The 27,563-nt window shown below is 44.2% G+C and overlaps 1 protein-coding gene across 1 annotated transcript in view; it reads right to left on the bottom strand.

Annotated features, from left to right (window-relative positions):
* Window positions 1–5,521: 5,521 nt before the first annotated feature.
* The window catches only part of acad9 (acyl-CoA dehydrogenase family, member 9), a 41,926-nt gene continuing 19,884 nt past the window's right edge, over window positions 5,522–27,563 (bottom strand). Inside the window, exons 13-17 of the mRNA XM_045692004.1 lie at window positions 25,832–25,958; window positions 20,796–20,873; window positions 14,499–14,627; window positions 8,585–8,657; window positions 5,522–5,998 (exon numbers count right to left, since the gene is read on the bottom strand). Coding sequence (XP_045547960.1) covers window positions 5,898–5,998; window positions 8,585–8,657; window positions 14,499–14,627; window positions 20,796–20,873; window positions 25,832–25,958 — 508 coding nt within the window. The 3' untranslated portion in view covers window positions 5,522–5,897. The remainder of the gene's footprint in view (window positions 5,999–8,584; window positions 8,658–14,498; window positions 14,628–20,795; window positions 20,874–25,831; window positions 25,959–27,563) is intronic.

Here is a 27,563-nt window from a genome sequence, read left to right as displayed (position 1 = left end):
ATCACCTGTAACCCTGTTCATGTGCCTATTAACACTGTAATATCACCTGTAACCCTGTATGGACCTATTAACACTGTAATATCACCTGTAACCCTGTACCTATTAAAACTGTAATATCACCTGTAACCCTGTCTGTACCTATTAACACTGTAATATCACCTGTAACCCTGTTCATGTACCTATTAACACTGTAATATTACCTTACCTGTTCATACTGTAATAACATCTGTAAACCTGTACCTATTAACACTGTAATAACACCTGTAACCCTGTACCTATTAAAACTGTAATATCACCTGTAACCCTGTAACTATTAACACTGTAAAGTCACCTGTAACCCTGTTCATGTACCTATTAACACTGTAATAACACCTGTAACCCTGTTCATGTGACTATTAACACTGTAACCCTGTACCTATTAACACTGTAATAACACCTGTAACCCTGTACCTATTAACACTGTAATATCACCTGTAACCCTGTTCATGTACCTATTAACACTGTAATATCACCTGTAACCCTGTTCATGTACCTATTAACACTTTAATAACACCTGTAACCCTGTACCTATTAACACTGTAATAACACCTGTAACCCTGTACCTATTAACACTGTAATAACACCTGTAACCCTGTTCATGTGACTATTAACACTGTAATATCACCTGTAACCCTGTTCATGTACCTATTAACACTGTAATAACACCTGTAACCCTGTACATGTGACTATTAACACTGTAATATCACCTGTAACCCTGTACCTATTAACACTGTAATAACACCTGTAACCCTGTACCTATGAACACTGTAATATATCACCTGTAACCCTGTACATGTGACTATTAACACTGTAATATCACCTGTAACCCTGTTCATGTACCTATTAACACTGTAATAACACCTGTAACCCTGTTCATGTGACTATTAACACTGTAATATCACCTGTAACCCTGTACATGTGACTATTAACACTGTAATATCACCTGTAACCCTGTACCTATTAACACTGTAATAACACCTGTAACCCTGTAACTATTAACAATGTAATAACACCTGTAACCCTGTACCTATTAACACTGTAATAACACCTGTAACCCTGTACCTATTAACACTGTAATAACACCTGTAACCCTGTTCATGTACCTATGAACACTGTAATATCACCTGTAACCCTGTACATTTGACTATTAACACTGTAATATCACCTGTAACCCTGTTCATGTACCTATTAACACTGTAATAACACCTGTAACCCTGTTCATGTGACTATTAACACTGTAATATCACCTGTAACCCTGTACCTATTAACACTGTAATATCACCTGTAACCCTGTAAATATTAACACTGTAATATCACCTGTAACCCTGTTCATGTACCTATTAACACTGTAATATTACCTGTAACCCTGTTCATGTACCTATTAACACTGTAATAACACCTGTAACCCTGTCACTATTACACTGTATATCACCTGTAACCCTGTACCTATTAACACTGTAATATCACCTGTAACCCTGTAACTATTAACACTGTAATATCACCTGTAACCCTGTTCATGTACCTATTAACACTGTAATAACACCTGTAACCCTGTTCATGTGACTATTAACACTGTAATATCACCTGTAACCCTGTACATGTGACTATTAACACTGTAATATCACCTGTAACCCTGTACCTATTAACACTGTAATATCACCTGTAACCCTGTAACTATTAACACTGTAATATCACCTGTAACCCTGTTCATGTACCTATTAACACTGTAATATCACCTGTAACCCTGTTCATGTACCTATTAACACTGTAATAACACCTGTAACCCTGTACCTATTAACACTGTAATATCACCTGTAACCCTGTAACTATTAACACTGTAATATCACCTGTAACCCTGTTCATGTACCTATTAACACTGTAATATTACCTGTAACCCTGTTCATGTACCTATTAACACTGTAATAACACCTGTAACCCTGTAACTATTAACACTGTAATATCACCTGTAACCCTGTTCATGTACCTATTAACACTGTAATAACACCTGTAACCCTGTTCATGTACCTATTAACACTGTAATATCACCTGTAACCCTGTAACTATTAACACTGTAATATCACCTGTAACCCTGTTCATGTACCTATTAACACTGTAATATTACCTGTATCCCTGTTCATGTACCTATTAACACTGTAATAACACCTGTAACCCTGTAACTATTAACACTGTAATATCACCTGTAACCCTGTTCATGTACCTATTAACACTGTAATAACACCTGTAACCCTGTTCATGTACCTATTAACACTGTAATAACACCTGTAACCCTGTAAATATTAACACTGTAATATCACCTGTAACCCTGTTCATGTACCTATTAACACTGTAATATTACCTGTAACCCTGTTCATGTACCTATTAACACTGTAATAACACCTGTAACCCTGTACCTATTAACACTGTAATATCACCTGTAACCCTGTAACTATTAACACTGTAATATCACCTGTAACCCTGTTCATGTACCTATTAACACTGTAATAACACCTGTAACCCTGTTCATGTGCCTATTAACACTGTAACTGTCCCTGTACCTATTAACACTGTAATAACACCTGTAACCCTGTACCTATTAACACTGTAATATCACCTGTAACCCTGTTCATGTGCCTATTAACACTGTAATATCACCTGTAACCCTGTTCATGTACCTATTAACACTGTAATAACACCTGTAACCCTGTTCATGTGACTATTAACACTGTAATATCACCTGTAACCCTGTACATGTGACTATTAACACTGTAATATCACCTGTAACCCTGTACCTATTAACACTGTAATAACACCTGTAACCCTGTACCTATTAACACTGTAATAACACCTGTAACCCTGTTCATGTACCTATGAACACTGTAATATATCACCTGTAACCCTGTACATGTGACTATTAACACTGTAATATCACCTGTAACCCTGTTCATGTACCTATTAACACTGTAATAACACCTGTAACCCTGTTCATGTGACTATTAACACTGTAATATCACCTGTAACCCTGTACCTATTAACACTGTAATATCACCTGTAACCCTGTAACTATTAACACTGTAATATCACCTGTAACCCTGTTCATGTACCTATTAACACTGTAATATTACCTGTAACCCTGTTCATGTACCTATTAACACTGTAATAACACCTGTAACCCTGTACCTATTAACACTGTAATATCACCTGTAACCCTGTAACTATTAACACTGTAATATCACCTGTAACCCTGTTCATGTACCTATTAACACTGTAATATTACCTGTAACCCTGTTCATGTACCTATTAACACTGTAATAACACCTGTAACCCTGTCACCTATTAACACTGTAATATCACCTGTAACCCTGTTCATGTACCTATTAACACTGTAATAACACCTGTAACCCTGTTCATGTACCTATTAACACTGTAATAACACCTGTAACCCTGTTCGCTATTAACACTGTAATAACACCTGTAACCCTTGTCATTTAGCAACGCCTTATCCAGAGCACTTACAACTTTGTGCATTCACCTATAATATCCAGTGCAACCCTTTACAAAGTGCATCTAAATCTTTTAACACTGTTATATCCTATCCCAGATATTCCCCACCTCTTCAAGGAATACCTGGGATAGGATAAAGTAACCCTTCTAACCCCCCTTAAAAGATTTAGATGCACTTTTGTAAAGTGGTTGTTCCACTGGATATTATAAGGTGAATGCACCAATTTGTAAGTCGCTCTGGATAAGAGCGTCTGCTAAATGACTTAAATATCACCTGTAACCCTGTTCATGTACCTATTAACACTGTAATATTACCTGTAACCCTGTTCATGTACCTATTAACACTGTAATAACACCTGTAACCCTGTACCTATTAACACTGTAATAACACCTGTAACCCTGTACCTATTAACACTGTAATAACACCTGTAACCCTGTTAACCTATTAACACTGTAATATCACCTGTAACCCTGTACAACTATTAACACTGTAATATCACCTGTAACCCTGTACCTATTAACACTGTAATATCACCTGTAACCCTGTTCATGTACCTATTAACACTGTAATATCACCTGTAACCCTGTTCATGTACCTATTAACACTGTAATAACACCTGTAACCCTGTACCTATTAACACTGTAATAACACCTGTAACCCTGTCGTACCTATTAACACTGTAATATCACCTGTAACCCTGTTCACCTATTAACACTGTAATAACACCTGTAACCCTGTACCTATTAACACTGTAATATCACCTGTAACCCTGTGACCTATTAACACTGTAATATCACCTGTAACCCTGTATGTACCTATTAACACTGTAATAACACCTGTAACCCTATTAACACTGTAATATCACCTGTAACCCTGTTCATGTACCTATTAACACTGTAATATCACCTGTAACCCTGTTCATGTACCTATTAACACTGTAATAACACCTGTAACCCTGTACCTATTAACACTGTAATAACACCTGTAACCCTGTACCTATTAACACTGTAATAACACCTGTAACCCTGTACCTATTAACACTGTAATATCACCTGTAACCCTGTACCTATTAACACTGTAATTACACCTGTAACCCTGTTCATGTGACTATTAACACTGTAATATCACCTGTAACCCTGTCCATGTACCTATTAACACTGTAATATCACCTGTAACCCTGTACCTATTAACACTGTAATTCCACCTGTAACCCTGTTCATGTGACTATTAAACACTGAATCTTAATCTCTGAATCTGAGCTGCCACATGGATGGCGCCAACCCAGGGAAGCTGCAGGACATGCTGAAGGATCGACCAATGAAATACTTCCTCAGAAAGCCTGGCCTCACCTTAAATGTAGGGCCAGGCAGTGTCAGAGGCCTTAAAAATAGCCAAAGACTCCAGCCAGTCTAGTCATGGACTGTTCTCTCTGCTACCGCACGGCAAGCGGTACCGGAGCGCCAAGTCTAGGTCCGAAAGGCTTCTTAACAGCTTTGTTGTAGAGAGCACGTTGTTCGCCCTGGGACCGTTCCTGGACCAGTCTGAGCTGGGACGACAACACCATCATTCTACAACAAGCACCACGTCCTGTACCTCACAACCTTTAACAGACTCACATTATGTTTACAAGATAATCACAACCGTAAAGAGACAAAAAGACGATTAGAAACAGGGGAAATGGGGTCTGTAGCTGATGGCTATAGGAGCCGTCTCCTCAGGTCTATCCAGCCTTAAGGACCATAAAACATAAGTGTGATGTCACTTCCTGCAGGGGAGTTCCTGAAGCAGAGGTCCTTTCAGGACTAGAGGTTGGCTCCGCCCCTAACAGAAGAGGAGAGGCGTGTCCATATCTACCAGAAACCCACCACCCCCTATGACATCAGACAGTCAGCCGGACAATGACAGCCGGCCAGGGAGGTCACCTTGCACCGACACGTCAGGGAACCATTTGAGACGAACCATCAGACTGAAACCACACTATGAAAACAAATCAACTCTTTAATAGAAAGGCCAGTAACCTACAACCACTGTTCACTTCAACCAAAGTTCCATCAGTAAAACAAGGTCATTATAGTCAATCGTAGTTCTAAATGATATACAGAATTAAATGAACATCATAAAGACTTGCTTCAGAACTGAGGAGATAGTTATTGCTCGTTCACAATACAGAGTAGAGGCATGTAGCCATGGATGGAACTTTAGGGTCACAGGACCTCGAGGTCCGGCTCTACTGGTCCCCTAATGCCTTTACAGTGCCCTACTTTTAGGTTGCTACATATGGCTCTGGCCCAAAGTAGTGCACTGCATAGGGAATAGGAGACCATGTCTCCTCCAGTCACAGAGTTCTGTTCCGGTTCTAGAAGGTTCTGTCCAGAGGGTGGGAACAGACATAGGCTCTCTTCTCCAGGACCTCCCTGGCGATCTTCTTAATGTTCTCATCTTGGTTCTCAGGTGAGTCTGGAACAAAAATAACATTCATTAGCCTACACACACACCTACCTTCATTACACACACACACACTAGCCTACAACTATTGATCTGATAAAACAATATAGAGTGGTTCTCTCTCTGAGGACGTTGTGTAACCGATTCTCTCTCTCTCTGAGGACGTTGTGTAACCGATTCTCTCTCTCTGAGGACGTTGTGTAACCGATTCTCTCTCTGAGGACGTTGTGTAACCGATTCTCTCTCTCTCTGAGGACGTTGTGTAACCGATTCTCTCTCTCTCTGAGGACGTTGTGTAACCGATTCTCTCTCTCTCTGAGGACGTTGTGTAACCGATTCTCTCTGAGGACGTTGTGTAACCGATTCTCTCTCTCTCTGAGGACGTTGTGTAACCGATTCTCTCTCTCTCTGAGGACGTTGTGTAACCGATTCTCTCTCTCTCTGAGGACGTTGTGTAACCGATTCTCTCTCTCTCTGAGGACGTTGTGTAACCGATTCTCTCTCTCTCTGAGGACGTTGTGTAACCGATTCTCTCTCTCTCTGAGGACGTTGTGTAACCGATTCTCTCTCTCTGAGGACGTTGTGTAACCGATTCTCTCTCTCTGAGGACGTTGTGTAACCGATTCTCTCTCTCTGAGGACGTTGTGTAACCGATTCTCTCTCTCTGAGGACGTTGTGTAACCGATTCTCTCTCTCTCTGAGGACGTTGTGTAACCGATTCTCTCTCTCTCTGAGGACGTTGTGTAACCGATTCTCTCTCTCTCTGAGGACGTTGTGTAACCGATTCTCTCTCTCTCTGAGGACGTTGTGTAACCGATTCTCTCTCTCTCTGAGGACGTTGTGTAACCGATTCTCTCTCTCTGAGGACGTTGTGTAACCGATTCTCTCTCTCTCTGAGGACGTTGTGTAACCGATTCTCTCTCTCTGAGGACGTTGTGTAACCGATTCTCTCTCTCTGAGGACGTTGTGTAACCGATTCTCTCTCTGAGGACGTTGTGTAACCGATTCTCTCTCTCTGAGGACGTTGTGTAACCGATTCTCTCTCTCTGAGGACGTTGTGTAACCGATTCTCTCTCTCTGAGGACGTTGTGTAACCGATTCTCTCTCTCTGAGGACGTTGTGTAACCGATTCTCTCTCTCTGAGGACGTTGTGTAACCGATTCTCTCTCTCTGAGGACGTTGTGTAACCGATTCTCTCTCTCTGAGGACGTTGTGTAACCGATTCTCTCTCTCTTGAGGACGTTGTGTAACCGATTCTCTCTCTCTGAGGACGTTGTGTAACCGATTCTCTCTCTGAGGACGTTGTGTAACCGATTCTCTCTCTCTGAGGACGTTGTGTAACCGATTCTCTCTCTCTGAGGACGTTGTGTAACCGATTCTCTCTCTCTGAGGACGTTGTGTAACCGATTCTCTCTCTGAGGACGTTGTGTAACCGATTCTCTCTCTGAGGACGTTGTGTAACCGATTCTCTCTCTCTGAGGACGTTGTGTAACCGATTCTCTCTCTCTGAGGACGTTGTGTAACCGATTCTCTCTCTCTGAGGACGTTGTGTAACCGATTCTCTCTCTCTGAGGACGTTGTGTAACCGATTCTCTCTCTCTGAGGACGTTGTGTAACCGATTCTCTCTCTCTGAGGACGTTGTGTAACCGATTCTCTCTCTCTGAGGACGTTGTGTAACCGATTCTCTCTCTCTGAGGACGTTGTGTAACCGATTCTCTCTCTCTGAGGACGTTGTGTAACCGATTCTCTCTCGCTGAGGACGTTGTGTAACCGATTCTCTCTCTCTGAGGACGTTGTGTAACCGATTCTCTCTCTCTGAGGACGTTGTGTAACCGATTCTCTCTCTCTGAGGACGTTGTGTAACCGATTCTCTCTCTCTGAGGACGTTGTGTAACCGATTCTCTCTCTCTGAGGACGTTGTGTAACCGATTCTCTCTCTCTGAGGACGTTGTGTAACCGATTCTCTCTCTCTGAGGACGTTGTGTAACCGATTCTCTCTCGCTGAGGACGTTGTGTAACCGATTCTCTCTCTCTGAGGACGTTGTGTAACCGATTCTCTCTCTCTGAGGACGTTGTGTAACCGATTCTCTCTCTCTGAGGACGTTGTGTAACCGATTCTCTCTCTCTGAGGACGTTGTGTAACCGATTCTCTCTCTCTGAGGACGTTGTGTAACCGATTCTCTCTCTCTGAGGACGTTGTGTAACCGATTCTCTCTCTCTGAGGACGTTGTGTAACTGAAACAAAACATATGAGTGTTCACTAATTATAATAGCTGCTACAATTATATGTTAATATGTTGATCACACGTGATGCTGTGGCTGGCTGGTTGGCTGGCTGACTGGCTGTGCATTGAGGTCACCGAGCCGACAAGGTTAAAAACCTTCCAATGAGCCCTTGGGCAAGGCACTTAACCCCTAATGTCTCCAGGGTCACTGTTGGAGGTGTCAGGGATAGTTGGGATATGCAAAAAATACACATTTCCAATATACACATGCGTACATGTGTGAACTAGGATAAATGTAAGCACCCCACAATGAGACCTCATCAAAAGTAGTGCACTATAAAGGGAATAGGGTGCCAACTCTGTCCTACTCACTCTTCTGTAGCTGCGTTATCCAGTAGTTGTTCTTGAAGAAGGCGTCGGTGCAGAACGTGTTAGCCAGAAGCACCTAGAACAGCAGGATCTTCATGAGGAAGGCAAACAGAAATCATACTACGCTGTCGGTTAGTGGAGCAACCAATAAGCTTCAAGACGTATGAATAATAAAACTAAATATTACCATGTTAGATCCTACTGCATGTTTTATTTAACCTTTATTGATCGAGGCGAGTCAGTTAAGAACAAATTCTTATTTCCAATGACGGCCTACCCCAGCGACGCCGCCCTATGGGACTCCCAATCACGGCCTGCCCCAGCGACGCCGCCCTATGGGACTCCCAATCACGGCCTGCCCCAGCGACGCCGCCCTATGGGACTCCCAATCACGGCCTGCCCCAGCGACGCCGCCCTATGGGACTCCCAATCACGGCCTGCCCCAGCGACGCCGCCCTATGGGACTCCCAATCACGGCCTGCCCCAGCGACGCCGCCCTATGGGACTCCCAATCACGGCCTGCCCCAGCGACGCCGCCCTATGGGACTCCCAATCACGGCCTGCCCCAGCGACGCCGCCCTATGGGACTCCCAATCACGGCCTGCCCCAGCGACGCCGCCCTATGGGACTCCCAATCACGGCCTGCCCCAGCGACGCCGCCCTATGGGACTCCCAATCACGGCCTGCCCCAGCGACGCCGCCCTATGGGACTCCCAATCACGGCCTGCCCCAGCGACGCCGCCCTATGGGACTCCCAATCACGGCCTGCCCCAGCGACGCCGCCCTATGGGACTCCCAATCACGGCCTGCCCCAGCGACGCCGCCCTATGGGACTCCCAATCACGGCCTGCCCCAGCGACGCCGCCCTATGGGACTCCCAATCACGGCCTGCCCCAGCGACGCCGCCCTATGGGACTCCCAATCACGGCCTGCCCCAGCGACGCCGCCCCTATGGGACTCCCAATCACGGCCTGCCCCAGCGACGCCGCCCTATGGGACTCCCAATCACGGCCTGCCCCAGCGACGCCGCCCCTATGGGACACCCAATCACGGCCTGCCCCAGCGGCGCCGCCCTATGGGACTCCCAATCACGGCCTGCCCCAGCGGCGCCGCCCTATGGGACTCCCAATCACGGCCTGCCCCAGCGACGCCGCCCTATGGGACTCCCAATCACGGCCTGCCCCAGCGACGCCGCCCTATGGGACTCCCAATCACGGCCTGCCCCAGCGACGCCGCCCTATGGGACTCCCAATCACGGCCTGCCCCAGCGACGCCGCCCTATGGGACTCCCAATCACGGCCTGCCCCAGCGACGCCGCCCTATGGGACACCCAATCACGGCCGGATGATTCAGCCTGAATGTGTTGGATTAAGACTTACTGACACTGTAAACTTCCTGATACAGCGGTAATACTGACACTGTAAACTTCCTGATACAGCGGTAATACTGACACTGTAAACTTCCTGATACAGCGGTAATACTGACACTGTAAACTTCCTGATACAGCGGTAATACTGACACTGTAAACTTCCTGATACAGCGGTAATATTGATACTGTATAAATACTGATACTGTATACTTCCTGATACGGCGGTAATACTAATATTGTATACTTCCTGATACAGCGGTAATATTGATACTGTATAAATACTGATACTGTATACTTCCTGATACAGCGGTAATATTGATACTGTAAACATACTGATATTGTATACTTCCTGATACAGCGGTAATATTGATACTGTATACATACTGATACTGTATACTTCCTAATACAGCGGTAATATTGATACTGTATACATACTGATACTGTATACTTGGGGATGACCAGGTATATCTCACTGGTCACCCCCAAAGCCAACACCTCCTTTGGCCGCCTTTCCTTCCAGTTCTCTGCTGCCAATGACTGGAACGAACTACAAAAATCGCTGAAGCTGGAGACTTATATTTCCCTCACTAACTTTAAACATCAGCTCTCTGAGCAGCTAACCGATCGCTGCAGCTGTACACAGCCCATCTGTAAATAGCCCACCCAATCTACCTACCTCATCCCCATATTGTTTTTATTTACTTTCTGCTCTTTTGCACACCAGTATCTCTACTTGCACACCATCCTCTGCTCATCTGTCACTCCAGTGTTCATTTGCTAAATTGTAATTACTTCGGTATTATGTCCTATTTATTGCCTTACCTCCTCACGGCATTTGGACACACTGTATATAGACGTTCTTTTTTTCTATTGTGTTATTGACTGTACGCTTGTTTATTCCATGTGTAACTCTGTGTTGTTGTTTGTGTCACACTGCTTTGCTTTATCTTGGCCAGGTCACAGTTGTAAATGAGAACTTGTTCTCAACTGGCCTACCTGGTTAAATAAAGGGTTATATATATATAATATATAAATACCTGGTTAAATAAAGGGTTATATATAATATATATAAATACCTGGTTAAATAAAGGGTTATATATATAATATATAAATACCTGGTTAAATAAAGGGTTATATATATATATATATATAAATACCTGGTTAAATAAAGGGTTATATATATAATATATAAATACCTGTTTTTTTATAATATATAAATACCTGGTTAAATAAAGGGTTAGGGTTATATATATATATAAATAAATACCTGGTTAAATAAAGGGTTATATATATATAATATATAAATACCTGGTTAAATAAAGGGATATATATATATAATATATAAATACCTGGTTAAATAAAGCCTTTGTGACCCACCATAAGGGTTGAGCAGTGAAAACACAGACGAAGAATAAGTAAAAAAATATCATCTTGGCAGTGGAGAGAAAAATTTGCAGTTTGAAATCCTGCCATGGAGCAGAAAGACAATTTTGCACTTTTAAAGCCAATTTCTGTCAATTATCCACATTATGCCATGGCTAATGCTGTGTGGTTATACTCAAACATTATAACAAAATCAATGGTGGCCTGATTGTCTAGCTTTTAAAAACTCTCATCAGGTTTCCAGGTAAAGTAATAACACAATGTAGCAGTAATGCTTTCAGAGCAGCGCTCTGGGAACATCAGGTAAATGTTTTATACAAACATTATAATCAGCGCAACCTAACGAATGTTCTGGGAAATTTCACATAGCCAATTCTGGTTTGCTGGATAGTGTACAGTACAGTACTACCTCATGGTTGTAGTTCCTGAGCCCTATAGAGGTAGTGTACAGTACAGTACTACCTCATGGTCGTAGTTCCTGAGCCCTATAGAGGTAGTGTACAGTACAGTACTACCTCATGGTCGTAGTTCCTGAGCCCTATAGAGGTAGTGTACAGTACAGTACTACCTCATGGTCGTAGTTCCTGAGCCCTATAGAGGTAGTGTACAGTACTACCTCATGGCCGTAGTTCCTGAGCCCTATAGAGGTAGTGTACAGTACGCTACCTCATGGTCGTAGTTCCTGAGCCCTATAGAGGTAGTGTACAGTACAGTACTACCTCATGGTCGTAGTTCCTGAGCCCTATAGAGGTAGTGTACAGTACAGTACTACCTCATGGTCGTAGTTCCTGAGCCCTATAGAGGTAGTGTACAGTACAGTACTACCTCATGGTCGTAGTTCCTGAGCCCTATAGAGGTAGTGTACAGTACTACCTCATGGTCGTAGTTCCTGAGCCCTATAGAGGTAGTGTACAGTACAGTACTACCTCATGGCCGTAGTTCCTGAGCCCTATAGAGGTAGTGTACAGTACAGTACTACCTCATGGCCGTAGTTCCTGAGCCCTATAGAGGTAGTGTACAGTACAGTACTACCTCATGGTCGTAGTTCCTGAGCCCTATAGAGGTAGTGTACAGTACTACCTCATGGCCGTAGTTCCTGAGCCCTATAGAGGTAGTGTACAGTACTACCTCATGGCCGTAGTTCCTGAGCCCTATAGAGGTAGTGTACAGTACTACCTCATGGTCGTAGTTCCTGAGCCCTATAGAGGTAGTGTACAGTACTACCTCATGGCCGTAGTTCCTGAGCCCTATAGAGGTAGTGTACAGTACTACCTCATGGCTGTAGTTCCTGAGCCCTATAGAGGTAGTGTACAGTACTACCTCATGGTCGTAGTTCCTGAGCCCTATAGAGGTAGTGTACAGTACTACCTCATGGTCGTAGTTCCTGAGCCCTATAGAGGTAGTGTACAGTACATATACCTCATGGCCGTAGTTCCTGAGCCCTATAGAGGTAGTGTACAGTACTACCTCATGGCCGTAGTTCCTGAGCCCTATAGAGGTAGTGTACAGTACATACCTCATGGCCGTAGTTCCTGAGCCCTATAGAGGTAGTGTACAGTACTACCTCATGGCCGTAGTTCCTGAGCCCTATAGAGGTAGTGTACAGTACTACCTCATGGCCGTAGTTCCTGAGCCCTATAGAGGTAGTGTACAGTACTACCTCATGGCCGTAGTTCCTGAGCCCTATAGAGGTAGTGTACAGTACAGTACTACCTCATGGTCGTAGTTCCTGAGCCCTATAGAGGTAGTGTACAGTACAGTACTACCTCATGGTCGTAGTTCCTGAGCCCTATAGAGGTAGTGTACAGTACTACCTCATGGCCGTAGTTCCTGAGCCCTATAGAGGTAGTGTACAGTACCATCTCATGGTCGTAGTTCCTGAGCCCTATAGAGGTAGTGTACAGTACTACCTCATGGTCGTAGTTCCTGAGCCCTATAGAGGTAGTGTACAGTACTACCTCATGGTCGTAGTTCCTGAGCCCTATAGAGGTAGTGTACAGTACAGTACTACCTCATGGCCGTAGTTCCTGAGCCCTATAGAGGTAGTGTACAGTACTACCTCATGGTCGTAGTTCCTGAGCCCTATAGAGGTAGTGTACAGTACTACCTCATGGTCGTAGTTCCTGAGCCCTATAGAGGTAGTGTACAGTACTACCTCATGGCCGTAGTTCCTGAGCCCTATAGAGGTAGTGTACAGTACTACCTCATGGTCGTAGTTCCTGAGCCCTATAGAGGTAGTGTACAGTACTACCTCATGGCCGTAGTTCCTGAGCCCTATAGAGGTAGTGTACAGTACTACCTCATGGCCGTAGTTCCTGAGCCCTTTAGAGGTAGTGTACAGTACTACCTCATGGCCGTAGTTCCTGAGCCCTATAGAGGTAGTGTACAGTACTACCTCATGGCCGTAGTTCCTGAGCCCTATAGAGGTAGTGTACAGTACTACCTCATGGCCGTAGTTCCTGAGCCCTATAGAGGTAGTGTACAGTACTACCTCATGGCCGTAGTTCCTGAGCCCTATAGAGGTAGTGTACAGTACTACCTCATGGCCGTAGTTCCTGAGCCCTATAGAGGTAGTGGCGTGAAAAGGTATTTGCCCCCTTTCTGAATATGTTTTATACTGAATGTTATCAGATCTTCAACCAAAACCTGATAATAGATAAAGGGAACCTGAATGAACAAATAACTAAAATGTGCCACTTATTTAATTTAATAAACAAAGTTATGCAACACCCAATGCTCCTTTGTGAAAAGGTTTGTGCCACCTTTAGCTGCAATGCCTGTTGATCAGTCTAACATTGCTGTGGGGAATTTTGGCCCACTATTCCATGCAGAACTGCTCAACTCAGCGACACCTGAACTGCTCGTTTCAAGTCCTGCAACATCTCACTTGTGATTAGGTCTTGACTTTAACTAGGCCATTCCAAAACTTAAAATGTGTTGCTTTTTAGCCATTTTCATGTCGACTTGATTGTGTGTTTTTTAGATCATTGTCTTGCTGCATGACCCAGTTGCACTTCAGCTCGCAGATGGAAGGCCTGACATTCTGAGGTTCTTAATGTGGAATGCACTGTTTGACTTTCACCAGATGTGGATAAAATCAGAAAGGGGGAAAATTCTTTACGACACTGTATATCAACAAGATGGTGATGTATAGTTCAGTATTACCTCATGGTCGTGGTTCCTGAGCCCTATAGAGATAGATCTACTAGATCGTGATAGGACGGCTGTCATGGCATACAGGTTGATCAGGACGTCAGCAACACGCTTCAGGATCAGCTGCTCCTCTACTATCGTCTGGAGGAACAGAAAGACACAGGTATATACATCCTGAAACTATTCAGACCCCTTCACTTTTTCCACGTTGTTATTTTACAGCTTTATTCTAAAATGTATGAAATAAAACGTTTTCCTCATCCATCTACACACAATACCCCATAACGACAAAGTGAAAAAATTCAGACCCTTTGCTATGAGACTCGAAATTGAGCTCAGGTGCATCCTGTTTCCATTGATCATCCTTGAGATGTTTATAGAACTTGGAGTCCACCTGTGGTAAATTCAATAGATTGGACACGATTTGGAAAGGCACACACCTGTCTATATAAAGGTCCCACAGTTGACAGTGCATGTCAGAGCAAAAACCAAGCCATGAGGTCGAAGGAATTGTCCGTAGAGCTCCGAGACAGGATTGTGTCAAGGCACAGATCTGGGGAAGGGTACCAAAACATTTCTGCAGCATTGAAGGTCCCCAAGAACACAGTGGCCTCCATCATTCTTAAATGGAAGAAGTTTGGAACCACCAAGACTCTTCCTAGAGCTGACCGCCCGGGCCAAACTGAGCAATCGGGGGATAAGGGCCTTGGTCAGGGAGGTGACCAAGAACCTGATGGTCACTGACAGAGCTCTAGAGTTCCTCTGTGGAGATGGGAGAACCTTCCAGAAAGACAACCATCTCTGCAGCACTCCACCAAATCAGGCCTTTATGGTGGCCAGAGGGGGAGGAGGAGAACAGGAAAGAGGGGGAGGACAGGAGGAGGCAGAGTAGATGGAAAGGAGGAGGTAGAAGAGGGGGAGGGAGAGTCGGTGGACAGGAAGGGGAGAAGAGGAGGAAAGTAGGAGGAGGACAGGAGGCGACTGAATATTTTAAAAGCCTTGTTGGTGACAGTGACAAAATTAAGCTGTTTTAAAGCAAATTCCCTGCAATTCTACACATTTTGCCATGGCTTATGCTGTTGAGTGACTCAAACATTCTAACAAAATCAATGGGGGTCCCATGCATGCCAATTTTTGATTCTCCCTGACTGTTGTCATGACTCTCCTGTGAGGATCAGAAGGATCAGGTTACAGTGGGTCAAGCTCTATAGCACCCTCTCTCTCCTGCAGCGGGGGAGAGGGATGAAGTTGTCCCGGTTTTATGACTTAACAACAGGATCGTAAATACCTTGCAGGAACTGTATCTTTGGACTCTGCAGTATTGAAATAGAATGTCTGAGTGTAACAGAGACACTTGGCCAAAACTGTAACATCAAAACAATATTTCTAACGTAAATAATGTGGGAAATGGTTGGAGCGGCTCTAAACAATAATCATGTCAAATAAGTTGTTGTTTTGTGATATCATTAACCTCTCTGGGCTAGGCGGGACGAATTCGTCCCACCTACGTAACAGCCACTTGCAGCCTGTGGCGCGATTTTCAAAACCTTAAAAATCCTATTACTTCAATTTCTCAAACATATTACTATTTTACAGCTATTTAAAGACAAGACTCTCGTTAATCTAACCACACTGTCCGATTTCAAAGGCTTTACAACGAAAGCAAAACATTAGATTATGTCAGCAGAGTACCAAGCCAGAAATAATCAGACACCCATTTTTCAAGCCAGCATATAATGTCACCAAAACCCAGAAGACAGCTAAATGCAGCACTCACCTTTGATGATCTTCATCAGATGACAACCCTAGGACATTATGTTATACAATACATGCATGTTTTGTTCAATCAAGTTCATATTTATATCAAAAACCAGCTTTTTACATTAGCATGTGACGTTCAGAACTAGCATACCCCCGCAAACTTCCGGGGAATTCGCTAACATTTTACTAAATTACTCACGATAAACGTTCACAAAAAGCATAACAATTATTTTAAGAATTATAGATACAGACCTCCTCTATGCACTCGATATGTCCGATTTTAAAATAGCTATTTGGTGAAAGCACATTTTGCAATATTCTAAGTACATAGCCCAGGCATCACGGGCTCGCTATTTAGACACCCGGCAAGTTTAGCACTCACCATAATCATATTTACTATTATAAAAGTTTCATTACCTTTTGTTGTCTTCGTCAGAATGCACACCCAGGACTGCTACTTCAATAACAAATGTTGGTTTGGTCCAAAATAATCCATCGTTATATCCGAATAGCGGCGTTTTGTTCGTGCGTTCCAGACACTATCCGAAATGGTAAAGAAGTGTCGCGCGCATGGCGCAATTCGTGACAATAAAATTCTAAATATTCCATTACCGTACTTCGAAGCATGTCAACCGCTGTTTAAAATCAATTTTTACGGCATTTTTCTCGTAGAAAAGCGATAATATTCCGACAGGGAATCTCCTTTTCGGCAAACAGAGGAAAAAAAATCACAAAGGCGGGGGCGGTCGGGTCACGCGCATAAGCCCAGAGTCCCTTGATCGGCCACTTGAGAAAGGCGATAATGTGTTTCAGCCTGGGGCTGGAATGACGACATTCTGTTTTTTCCCTGGCTCTGAGCGCCTATGGACGACGTGGGAAGTGTCACGTTAGAGCAGAGATCCTTAGTAAAAGATAGAGATGGAAAAGAAGTTCAAGAAATGGTCAGACAGGCCACTTCCTGTAAAGGAATCTCTCAGGTTTTGACCTGCGATTTGAGTTCTGTTATACTCACAGACACCATTCAAACAGTTTTAGAAACTTTAGGGTGTTTTCTATCCATATGTAATAAGTATATGCATATTCTAGTTACTGGGTAGGAGTGGTAACCAGATTAAATCGGGTATGTTTTTTATCCAGCCGTGTCAATACTGCCCCCTAGCCCTAACAGGTTAAGGACGGTATAACCAAATAATGTTAACTCTACAAATGTATACATCCCAGTTATCAGATTTATATCTAGATGTTGTGGAACTTATATGATTAAATATGAAACTATTTGTGAGAAGATTAAATGTGATTAGCCTTCTAAATGAGAATGATCTTTCATGTGAAGTTTTACCCAGTCGGTAACCACGCCCACGTGAGCACAGACATTATGACAAAAGGAGGGAACGCCCTTTTTCCCCCAAGTGTTTATTAAAGGACTCCTAACAAAATGTACATTAGACCAGAGAATGTGAGGATCATCCACATGTTGAAATGGTTGGAATCCCTACAGACCAGACAGCGTGGAGCGGTGGCTACATGGCTGAGAAATTGTTTAAAACTAAAGACAAGTATACGTGTAGCGCTAGCAGAATACGTTACGAAAGGGTTTAAAGACTCCAATACCGGAAAATGTTAAGACCCTCTGAAACGCTCTCTCTCTCGGACTACACAGGAACATTCAGTCTGCAGCCGTTTTTGCACCGTTAGCCTAGGAAACTCGACCGAAGACAAGAGACAAAGAACAATTTCCTCTCACCACTATAGGTATCTCTAGGGTATCTACTCTAAACAAACAGAGTGAAGGACAAGGCCCGCTGAACACCGTGTGGTACACCTCTGGAAGAGCTGTTCTAACAGACACTCTGAGACCAAGAAATTACGACTACAAAGGACATGGTGACCTCTGGTGGACAAGCAGAGACTTTCTGTTGACTGACTCCCCAGAAAATGGACCGGGTGATTTCAACAGAGATGACAAAGACATACAAGCATAAATATGTACTTTGCACTTCTAAATCCGAATGAGCGATTGTTAGGTTGCTAAATATTCATATTTACGATGAGCGTATTATTCAACTGTATGTACGATAGTTGAATTCCTTTGTCTCTCCTTCTCCCACTCTTTCTTTCCCCACCTCTTTCATTGTGTAACCAGCTGTCATATCGGGTTAGTCCACTAGGGGCTTTTCATTGTGTAACAAGCCTTCATATCGGGTTAGTCCACTAGGGACTTTTCAATGCATCATGTTAATGCTCATGAGGAGTATTAATCTATCCTGTGTGTTTATGTATTTCTGTGTGATTATTTCATTAGTTAATAAATACTTAAGCCAATTTGTGCAAGCTGATTCATCATGGAGACCACGGTTCTTTCAGATTTATAGGATATTACGACGTTCAGAATGAGACTGAAATAGGAACTTCTGCAAATGAATGGTGGGATGTGAACGACAGTAGATGACACACCCCTTCAACATGCATACTGTAAACAGACCAAACTCATCTCGTCTTCTCATATTATCTTCGGTTTCTGTGAGGAAAAAATGCATGGCGTGCTGAAACTAATCGACGGATTACTTTACATTTCTAGAAAGTGTTTTACCTAATTATTTCGATCAACGGTGAGCTCACTCGTGATGTGATTAATTATACATAGTAATTGCTATTAGCTAATTCATGGTATAGTTTACGTCAGCCGAGAGTTAGAAAATATGACCGCTTGTGTTGCGTCAATCTTTCCTCAGCGCTAGGACAAATGTAGCCTACATTTTTCCGGTTAGGATGATTGTGTTATGCTATAGATACTTCTGTGAATATCTGAACATTGCATACAAAAATAAACTGCTCACATTCTGGACATAACTTTGTAAGGACTGTGTTTGTGTAAATAGTTTCTGAAAAAAAGTGTGGCCAGCTCAAATGCTGATTGTTGCGTCATTCGAAACTGGCCGTTCTAAATGAGCGTTCTAAACGAGCGTTCTAATCACACGGGGTGCGATCGTACGCTTCAGGGACCACTGTAGAACGATCACACCCCGTGTGATGGTACATGTGAAAGGGTTAACTTGGCTTTCGAAGACCTTAGAAAGGCAGGGTAGGACAGATATAGGTCTGTAGCAGTTTGGGTCTAGGGTGTCTCTCCCTTTGAAGAGGGGGATGACCGTGGCAGATTTCCAATCTCTGGGTATCTTCTCAGACGATACGAAAGAGGTTGAACAGGCTAGTAATAGGGGTTGCAACAATTGCGGCTGATAGTTTTAGAAAGAGAGGGTCCAGATTGTCTAGCCCGGCTGATTTGTATGGGTCCAGATTTTGCAGCTCTTTCAGAACATCAGCTATCTGGATTTGGGTGAAGGAGAAATGGGGGAAGCTTGGGCAAGGTGATGAATTATCATTGATGTAGTTTATTTTTACCAATCACTTAAACATATTTAATAATGATCTCTTAGCTAGCTTGATGACTGTGGGCATTTTTCTTACTCTTTGTTGTTCTATATAGAGACAGCTAGAAGGGCCATATCAGATTGTTGTTCTACATAGAGACAGCTAGAAGGGCCATATCAGATTGTTGTTCTACATAGACAGCTAGAAGGGCCATATCAGATTGTTGTCCTACATAGAGACAGCTAGAAGGGCCATATCAGATTGTTGTTCTACATAGAGACAGCTAGAAGGGCCATGGGTCATATTAGATTGTGTAGAAATTCAGGAAATGAGCATAAGATGTTTTCCCAGACCCCCCGCCAAGTTATGCCCCACCCCAATATCCACAACATCGTAGTTAGGAAGCCTGTACAGAATAAAAAAATATTCCAAAACATACATCCTGTTTGCAAGCATGGTGGTGGCTGCATCATGTTCTGGGTATGCTTGTCATCGACTGCAGAGTTTTAAGGATAAAAATAAACAAAATGGATCTAAGCAAAGGCAAAATCCTAGAGGAAAACCTGGTTCAGTCTGCTATCCACCAGACACTGGGAGATTCACTTTTTAGCAGGACAACCTGAGTGGCCGAGTTACAGTTTTGACTTAAATTCGCTTGACAATCTATGGGAAGACCTGAAAATGGTTGTCTAGCAATGATCAACAACCAATTTGACAGAACTTGATTAATTTTGAAAATAATAAATAGGCAACTGTTGCACAATCCAGGTGTGGAATGCTCTTTGGGAGTTTTTCCTAGCCACCGTGCTTCTACATCTGCATTGCTTGCTGTTTGGGGTTTTAGGCTGGGTTTCTGTATAGCACTGTGACATCGGCTGATGTAAAAAGGGCTTTATAAATACATTTGATTGATTGATTGATAGCCTTACCCAGAAATACTCACAACTGGAATCGCTGCCAAAGTTGATTCTAACATGTATTGCCTCAGGGGTGTGAATACTTACGTAAATGAGATGTTTCCGTATTTAATCTTCAATACATTTGAAAAAATTTCCCAAAACACGTTTTCACTTTGTCATTATGGGGTATTATGTGTAGATGGGTTGTTTTTCTTTCATCCATTTTGAATTCAGGCTGTAACGACAAAATGTGAAATATGTCAAGGCTATAATGTACCTTTCCATATCTGTACAGCAGGTTCTCCACTGTGGAGCCAAAATGGGCCACGTTCTGCTCCAGTTTCTTGGCACTGTCCTGGGAGAGAATAGGGGACAAGGAAACTATGACTTCATTTATACATTCCATTCACTCATTAGATCAGGGTCTCCCAACCCTCTCCTCGGGCCACCCCAGACTTTTTAGCATTTTTGTTTTAACCCTAAACTGGCACACCTGATTCAATTAGTCAAAGGCTTGATGATTAGTTGACAAATTGAATCAGGTGCATCAGTTTAGGGTTAAAACAAACACGCGGAACGTCTGGGATGCCCGAGGAGAGGGTTGGGAAACTCTGCATTAGATCCCACCGAAGTGACAGAATGGTTCTAAAACAACATGTGACAGAATGCAGCGTTTGTACAGACAGTGGCAAGTCAAATTCAAGGATATTCAAGTACTTATTCATGCAATAATATTCATTTTCAAGGACCATCAATTTGTAATTGTTACTATTATGCAATTGTTTCTAGTCGCTTCCGACTGGCAGCTTTAGTGTCGCCGGTCTGGAGAATGGCGAGTGGGCTGTGTGAGGAAAACGGCAGGAGCGCGGGAACGGCAGGAGCGCGGGAACGGCAGGAGCGCGGGAACGGCAGGAGCGCGGGAACGGCAGGAGCGCGGGAACGGCAGGAGCGCGGGAACGGCAGGAGCGCGGGAACGGCAGGAGCGCGGGAACGGCAGGAGCGCGGGAACGGCAGGAGCGCGGGAACGGCAGGAGCGCGGGAACGGCAGGAGCGCGGGAACGGCAGGAGCGCGGGAACGGCAGGAGCGCGGGAACGGCAGGAGCGCGGGAACGGCAGGAGCGCGGGAACGGCAGGAGCGCGGGAACGGCAGGAGCGCGGGAACGGCAGGAGCGCGGGAACGGCAGGAGCGCGGGAACGGCAGGAGCGCGGGAACGGCAGGAGCGCGGGAACGGCAGGAGCGCGGGAACGGCAGGAGCGCGGGAACGGCAGGAGCGCGGGAACGGCAGGAGCGCGGGAACGGCAGGAGCGCGGGAACGGCAGGAGCGCGGGAAACGGCAGGAGCGCGGGAACGGCAGGAGCGCGGGAACGGCAGGAGCGCGGGAACGGCAGGAGCGCGGGAACGGCAGGAGCGCGGGAACGGCAGGAGCGCGGGAACGGCAGGAGCGCGGGAACGGCAGGAGCGCGGGAACGGCAGGAGCGCGGGAACGGCAGGAGCACGGGAACGGCAGGAGCACGGGAACGGCAGGAGCACGGGAACGGCAGGAGCACGGGAACGGCAGGAGCACGGCTGCTGCTTGATAAAGCGGAATATTGCGGGTGCCCCAAGAATGAGGCAATTGGCAAAAAAGCTCTGAAGTTTGTTGCAAAGAAAATGTCCATATGTAGCTCGTTTTTGGTCACAGGTCCAGGAATGGCTGAAGAATTGCAATATTTACCTAGAGCTATGCAAATAGTCTGGGTAGCCATTTGATTAGATGTTCAGGAGTCTCATGGCTTGGGGGTAGAAGCTGTTTAGAAGCCTCTTGGACCTAGACTTGGCGCTCCGGTAACGGTTGCCATGCGGAGGTAGAGAGAACAGTCTATGACTGGGGTGGTTGGAGTCTTTGACCTTCCTCTGACACCGCCTGGTATAGAGGTCCTGGATGGCAGAAAGCTTGGCCCCAGTGATGTACTGGGCCGTTCGCACTACCGTCTGTAGTGCCTTATGGTCGGAGGCCGAGCAGTTGCCATACCAGGCTGGGATGCAACCAGTCAGGATGCTCTCGATGGTGCAGCTGTAGAACCTTTTGAGGATCTCAGGACCCATGCCAAATCTTTTTAGTTTCCTGAGGGGAAATAGGCTTTGTCGTGCCCTCTTCACGACTGCCTTGGTATGTTTGGACCATTCTAGTTTGTTGTTGATGTGGACGCCAAGGAACTTGAAGCTCTCAACCTGCTCCACTGCAGCCCCGTCGATGAGAATGGGGGCGTGTTCGGCCCTCATTTTCCTGTAGTCCACAATCATCTCCTTTGTCTTGATCACGTTGAGGGAGAGGTTGTTGTCCTGGCACCACATGGTCAGGTCTCTGACCTCCTCCCTTTAGGCTGTCTCATCATTGTCGGTGATCAGGCGTATCACTGTTGGGTCATCAGCAAACTTAATTGTTATTGTTTATTAGTTTACTCCAATTGGGGGAGGGGTGGTAGGGTTTGTGGGGAATAATAAGGGAAGGTATATTCTTTAAAAAGTGTGTTGAAAAGTTTGGGGTCACTAAGAAATGTCCACATGTCATTGGAACACAGGAGTGATGGTTGCTGATAATGGGCCTCTGTAGATATTCTGTTTCCAGCTACAACAGTCATTTACAACATTAACATTGTCTACACTGTATTTCTGATCATTTTGATGTCATTTTAAATGGGCAAAAAAGGTGCTTTTCTTTAAAAAACAAGGACATTTCTAAGTGACCCCAAACTTTTGAACGGTAGTGTATATATTTACATCCAAAAATATAGGGGATTGGAAATGATGCAGACAATTACATTGATGGAAGAAACAATCTATCCTCAACATGAAAGCTGATCCACCCCCTAAAAAAATATATAAATAAAACATAAAAATAAAGTAACAACTTGAGAAAATGTCTAATTTTCAAGGTATTCCAGTACTTTCAGGATGTCCATTAGAAAGGGCTTGAACAGTTCACTAAATAAGGGCTCTTCTTAACCAGACTAAATTATGGGTTAAAAGACAGCTTTGATGTCATTCTGAAATACTTATTTTAGATTACTTATTACAGGGATCATCAACAGGAATGTTGCGGGACAATTTTTTCTTGAGCAGATGGTCAGAACATAATTACAAATTATTTGTAGAGTGCAAATTGACCGCAAGAAGCCCAAACCGAAATAATATTTGACTAAAACAATAATTTCAAACCTTGCTTACATTTGTATACGATCACAAATCTCTCTCATTTGTGGGAATACTTTGGAACAGATTTTCCCAAAATGGTATCACTTGGTGTTTATTTTTTCACAGTACTTTAGGTCCAACAATTACACAGACAAAATAGCCAGTGGGCCACCAGTTCGTAAGCCTGTGGGGATCAATACAGTTCAAAACAATTCCACCACACTAGGATGTTCCAGCCAGGTTAATAGTATTATATACACAGTACATTCGGAAAGTACTCAGACCGCTTGACTTTCTCCACATTGTTACATTACAGCCTTATTCTAAAATGGATAAAATAAATTATTTTCCTCATCAATCTACACACAATACCCCATAATGACAAAGCCAACACAGTTTTGAAATTTTTGAACATGTTTTAAAAAAGAAAACCCCCCCAGAAATACCTTATCTACAAACAAACCAGTCAAAGGTTGACACACCTACTCATTCCAGTTATGACACAGCTACTCATTCCTATTTTCTACATTGTAGAATAATAGTGAAGACATCAACACTATGAAATAACACATATGGAATCATGTAGTAACCAAAAAAAAGTGTTAAACAAATCAAAATATATTTTATATTTGAGATTCTTTGCCTTGATGACAGCTTCACGAGGTAGTTTCCTGGAATGCATTTCAGTTAACAGGTGTGTCTTGTTAAACGTTAAGAATGAAAGAAATTCCACAAATTAATGCTTTTGAGCCAAATCAGTAGTGTTGTGACAAGGTAGGGGTGTATACAGTAGATAGCCATATTTGGTAAAAGACCAAGTCCATATTATGGCAAGAACAGCTCAAATAAGCAGAGAGAAATGACAGTCCATCATTACTTCAAGGTCAGTCAATCCGGAAAATTTCAAGAACTTTGAACGTTTCTTCAAATGCAGTCACAAAAACCATCAAGCGCAATGATGAAACTGGCTCTCATAAGGACAGCAACAGGAAAGGAAGACCCAGAGTTACCTCTGCTGCAGAGGATGTTCATTAGAGATACCTGACTCAGAAATTGCAGGCCAAATAAATGCTTCACAAAAGTTCAAGAAACAGACCCATCTCATCAACTGTTCAGAGGAGACTGTGTGAATCAGGCCTTCATGGTCGAATTGCTGCAAAGAAACCACTACTAAAGGACACCAATAAGAAGAAGAGACTTGCTTGGGCCAAGAAACACGAGCAATGGACATTAGACCGGTTGAAATCTGTCCTTTAGTCTGATGAGTCCAAATTTGAGATTTTTGGTTCCAACCGCTGTCTTTGAGACTCAGAGTAGGTGAACAGATGATCTCTGCATGTGTTGTTGCCACCGTGAAGCATGGAGGAGGAGGTGTGATGGTGTGGGGGTGCTTTGCTGGTGACACTGTTGGTGATTTATTTAGAATTCAAGGCACACTTAACCAGCATGGCTACCACAGCATTCTGCAGTGATACGCCATCCCATCTGGTTTGCGCTTAGTGGGACTATCATTTGTTTTTCAACAGGACAATGACCCAACACACCTCCAGGCTGTGTAAGGGCTATTTGACTGTGAGCACACAGCCTAGACAACGCAGGAGTGGCTTCGGGACAAGTCTCTGAATGTCCTTGAGTGTCCCAGCCAAAGCCCGGACTTGAACCCGATCAAACTTCTCTGGAGAGACCTGAAAATAGTTGTGAAGCGACGCTTCCCATCCAACCTGACAGAGCTTGAGAGGATCTGCAGAGAAGAATGGGAGAAACTCCCCAAATACAGGTGTGACAAGCTTGTAGCGTCATACCCAAGAAGACTCGAGGCTGTAATCGCTGCCAAAGGTGCTTCAACAAAGTACTGAGTAAAGGGTCTGAATACTTATGTAAATGTAATATCAGATAAAAAAATATATAAATTTGCACAAAAAAACATTTTGCTTTGTCATTATGGGATATAGTGTTTAGATTGATGAGGGGGAAAAAAACTATTTCATCCATTTTAGAATAAGGCTGTAACGTAACAAAATGAAGAAAAAGTTAAGGGGTCTGAATACTTTCCGAATGCTCTGTAGTACTGCATATGAGGTACATACCGTCCCATTCAGTCCCAGGGTTAGAGGTTATAGGTTAAATAAGGTACGCACCGCCAGACTAGGATGCACCACCCCATCCATCCCAGTCAGTCCCAGGTCCACCTTCCTCCCCAACGCGTCTCCCAACTTCCTGCCCAACATCTCCAAGGCCACACCCACATTCCCCTTCTTCATCTCCCTGATTGGATAAGGTAGAGAGACAGGTGACAATTTCAGAATTTTACAGATAGAAATGTAATGAATTGAGCTGATTAGATTCCCCATAATACACTAATATATATATACTGCTCAAAAAAATAAAGGGAACACTTAAACAACACAATGTAACTCCAAGTCAATCACACTTCTGTGAAATCAAACTGTCCACTTAGGAAGCAACACTGATTGACAATACATTTCACATGCTGTTGTGCAAATGGAATAGACAACAGGTGGAAATTATAGGCAATTAGCAAGACACCCCCAATAAAGGAGTGGTTCTGCAGGTGGTGACCACAGACCACTTCTCAGTTCCTATGCTTCCTGGCTGATGTTTTGGTCACTTTTGAATGCTGGCGGTGCTTTCACTCTAGTGGTAGCATGAGACGGAGTCTACAACCCACACAAGTGGCTCAGGTAGTGCAGCTCATCCAGGATGGCACATCAATGCAAGCTGTGGCAAGAAGGTTTGCTGTGTCTGTCAGCGTAGTGTCCAGAGCATGGAGGCGCTACCAGGAGACAGGCCAGTACATCAGGAGACGTGGAGGAGGCCGTAGGAGGGCAACAACCCAGCAGCAGGACCGCTACCTCCGCCTTTGTGCAAGGAGGAGCAGGAGGAGCACTGCCAGAGCCCTGCAAAATGACCTCCAGCAGGCCACAAATGTGCATGTGTCTGCTCAAACGGTCAGAAACAGACTCCATGAGGGTGGTATGAGGGCCCGACGTCCACAGGTGGGGGTTGTGCTTACAGCCCAACACCGTGCAGGACGTTTGGCATTTGCCAGAGAACACCAAGATTGGCAAATTCGCCACTGGCGCCCTGTGCTCTTCACAGATGAAAGCAGGTTCACACTGAGCACGTGACAGACGTGACAGAGTCTGGAGACGCCGTGGAGAACGTTCTGCTGCCTGCAACATCCTCCAGCATGACCGGTTTGGCGGTGGGTCAGTCATGGTGTGGGGTGGCATTTCTTTGGGGGGGCCACACAGCCCTCCATGTGCTCGCCAGAGGTAGCCTGACTGCCATTAGGTACCGAGATGAGATCCTCAGACCCCTTGTGAGACCATATGCTGGTGCGGTTGGCCCTGGGTTCCTCCTAATGCAAGACAATGCTAGACCTCATGTGGCTGGAGTGTGTCAGCAGTTCCTGCAAGAGGAAGGCATTGATGCTATGGACTGGCCCGCCCGTTCCCCAGACCTGAATCCAATTGAGCACATCTGGGACATCATGTCTCGCTCCATCCACCAACGCCACGTTGCACCACAGACTGTCCAGGAGTTGGCGGATGCTTTAGTCCAGGTCTGGGAGGAGATCCCTCAGGAGACCATCCGCCACCTCATCAGGAGCATGCCCAGGCGTTGTAGGGAGGTCATACAGGCACATGGAGGCCACACACACTACTGAGCCTCATTTTGACTTGTTTTAAGGACATTACATCAAAGTTGGATCAGCCTGTAGTGTGGTTTTCCACTTTAATTTTGAGCGTGACTCCAAATCCAGACCTCCATGGGTTGATAAATTGGATTTTCATTGATTATTTTTGTGTGATTTTGTTGTCAGCACATTCAAAAATGTAAAGAAAA

Source organism: Salmo salar, chromosome ssa12 (assembly GCF_905237065.1).
Source record: "Salmo salar chromosome ssa12, Ssal_v3.1, whole genome shotgun sequence".
Classification (NCBI taxonomy): domain Eukaryota; kingdom Metazoa; phylum Chordata; class Actinopteri; order Salmoniformes; family Salmonidae; genus Salmo; species Salmo salar.
This window is presented reverse-complemented; position numbering and strand designations above follow the sequence as displayed.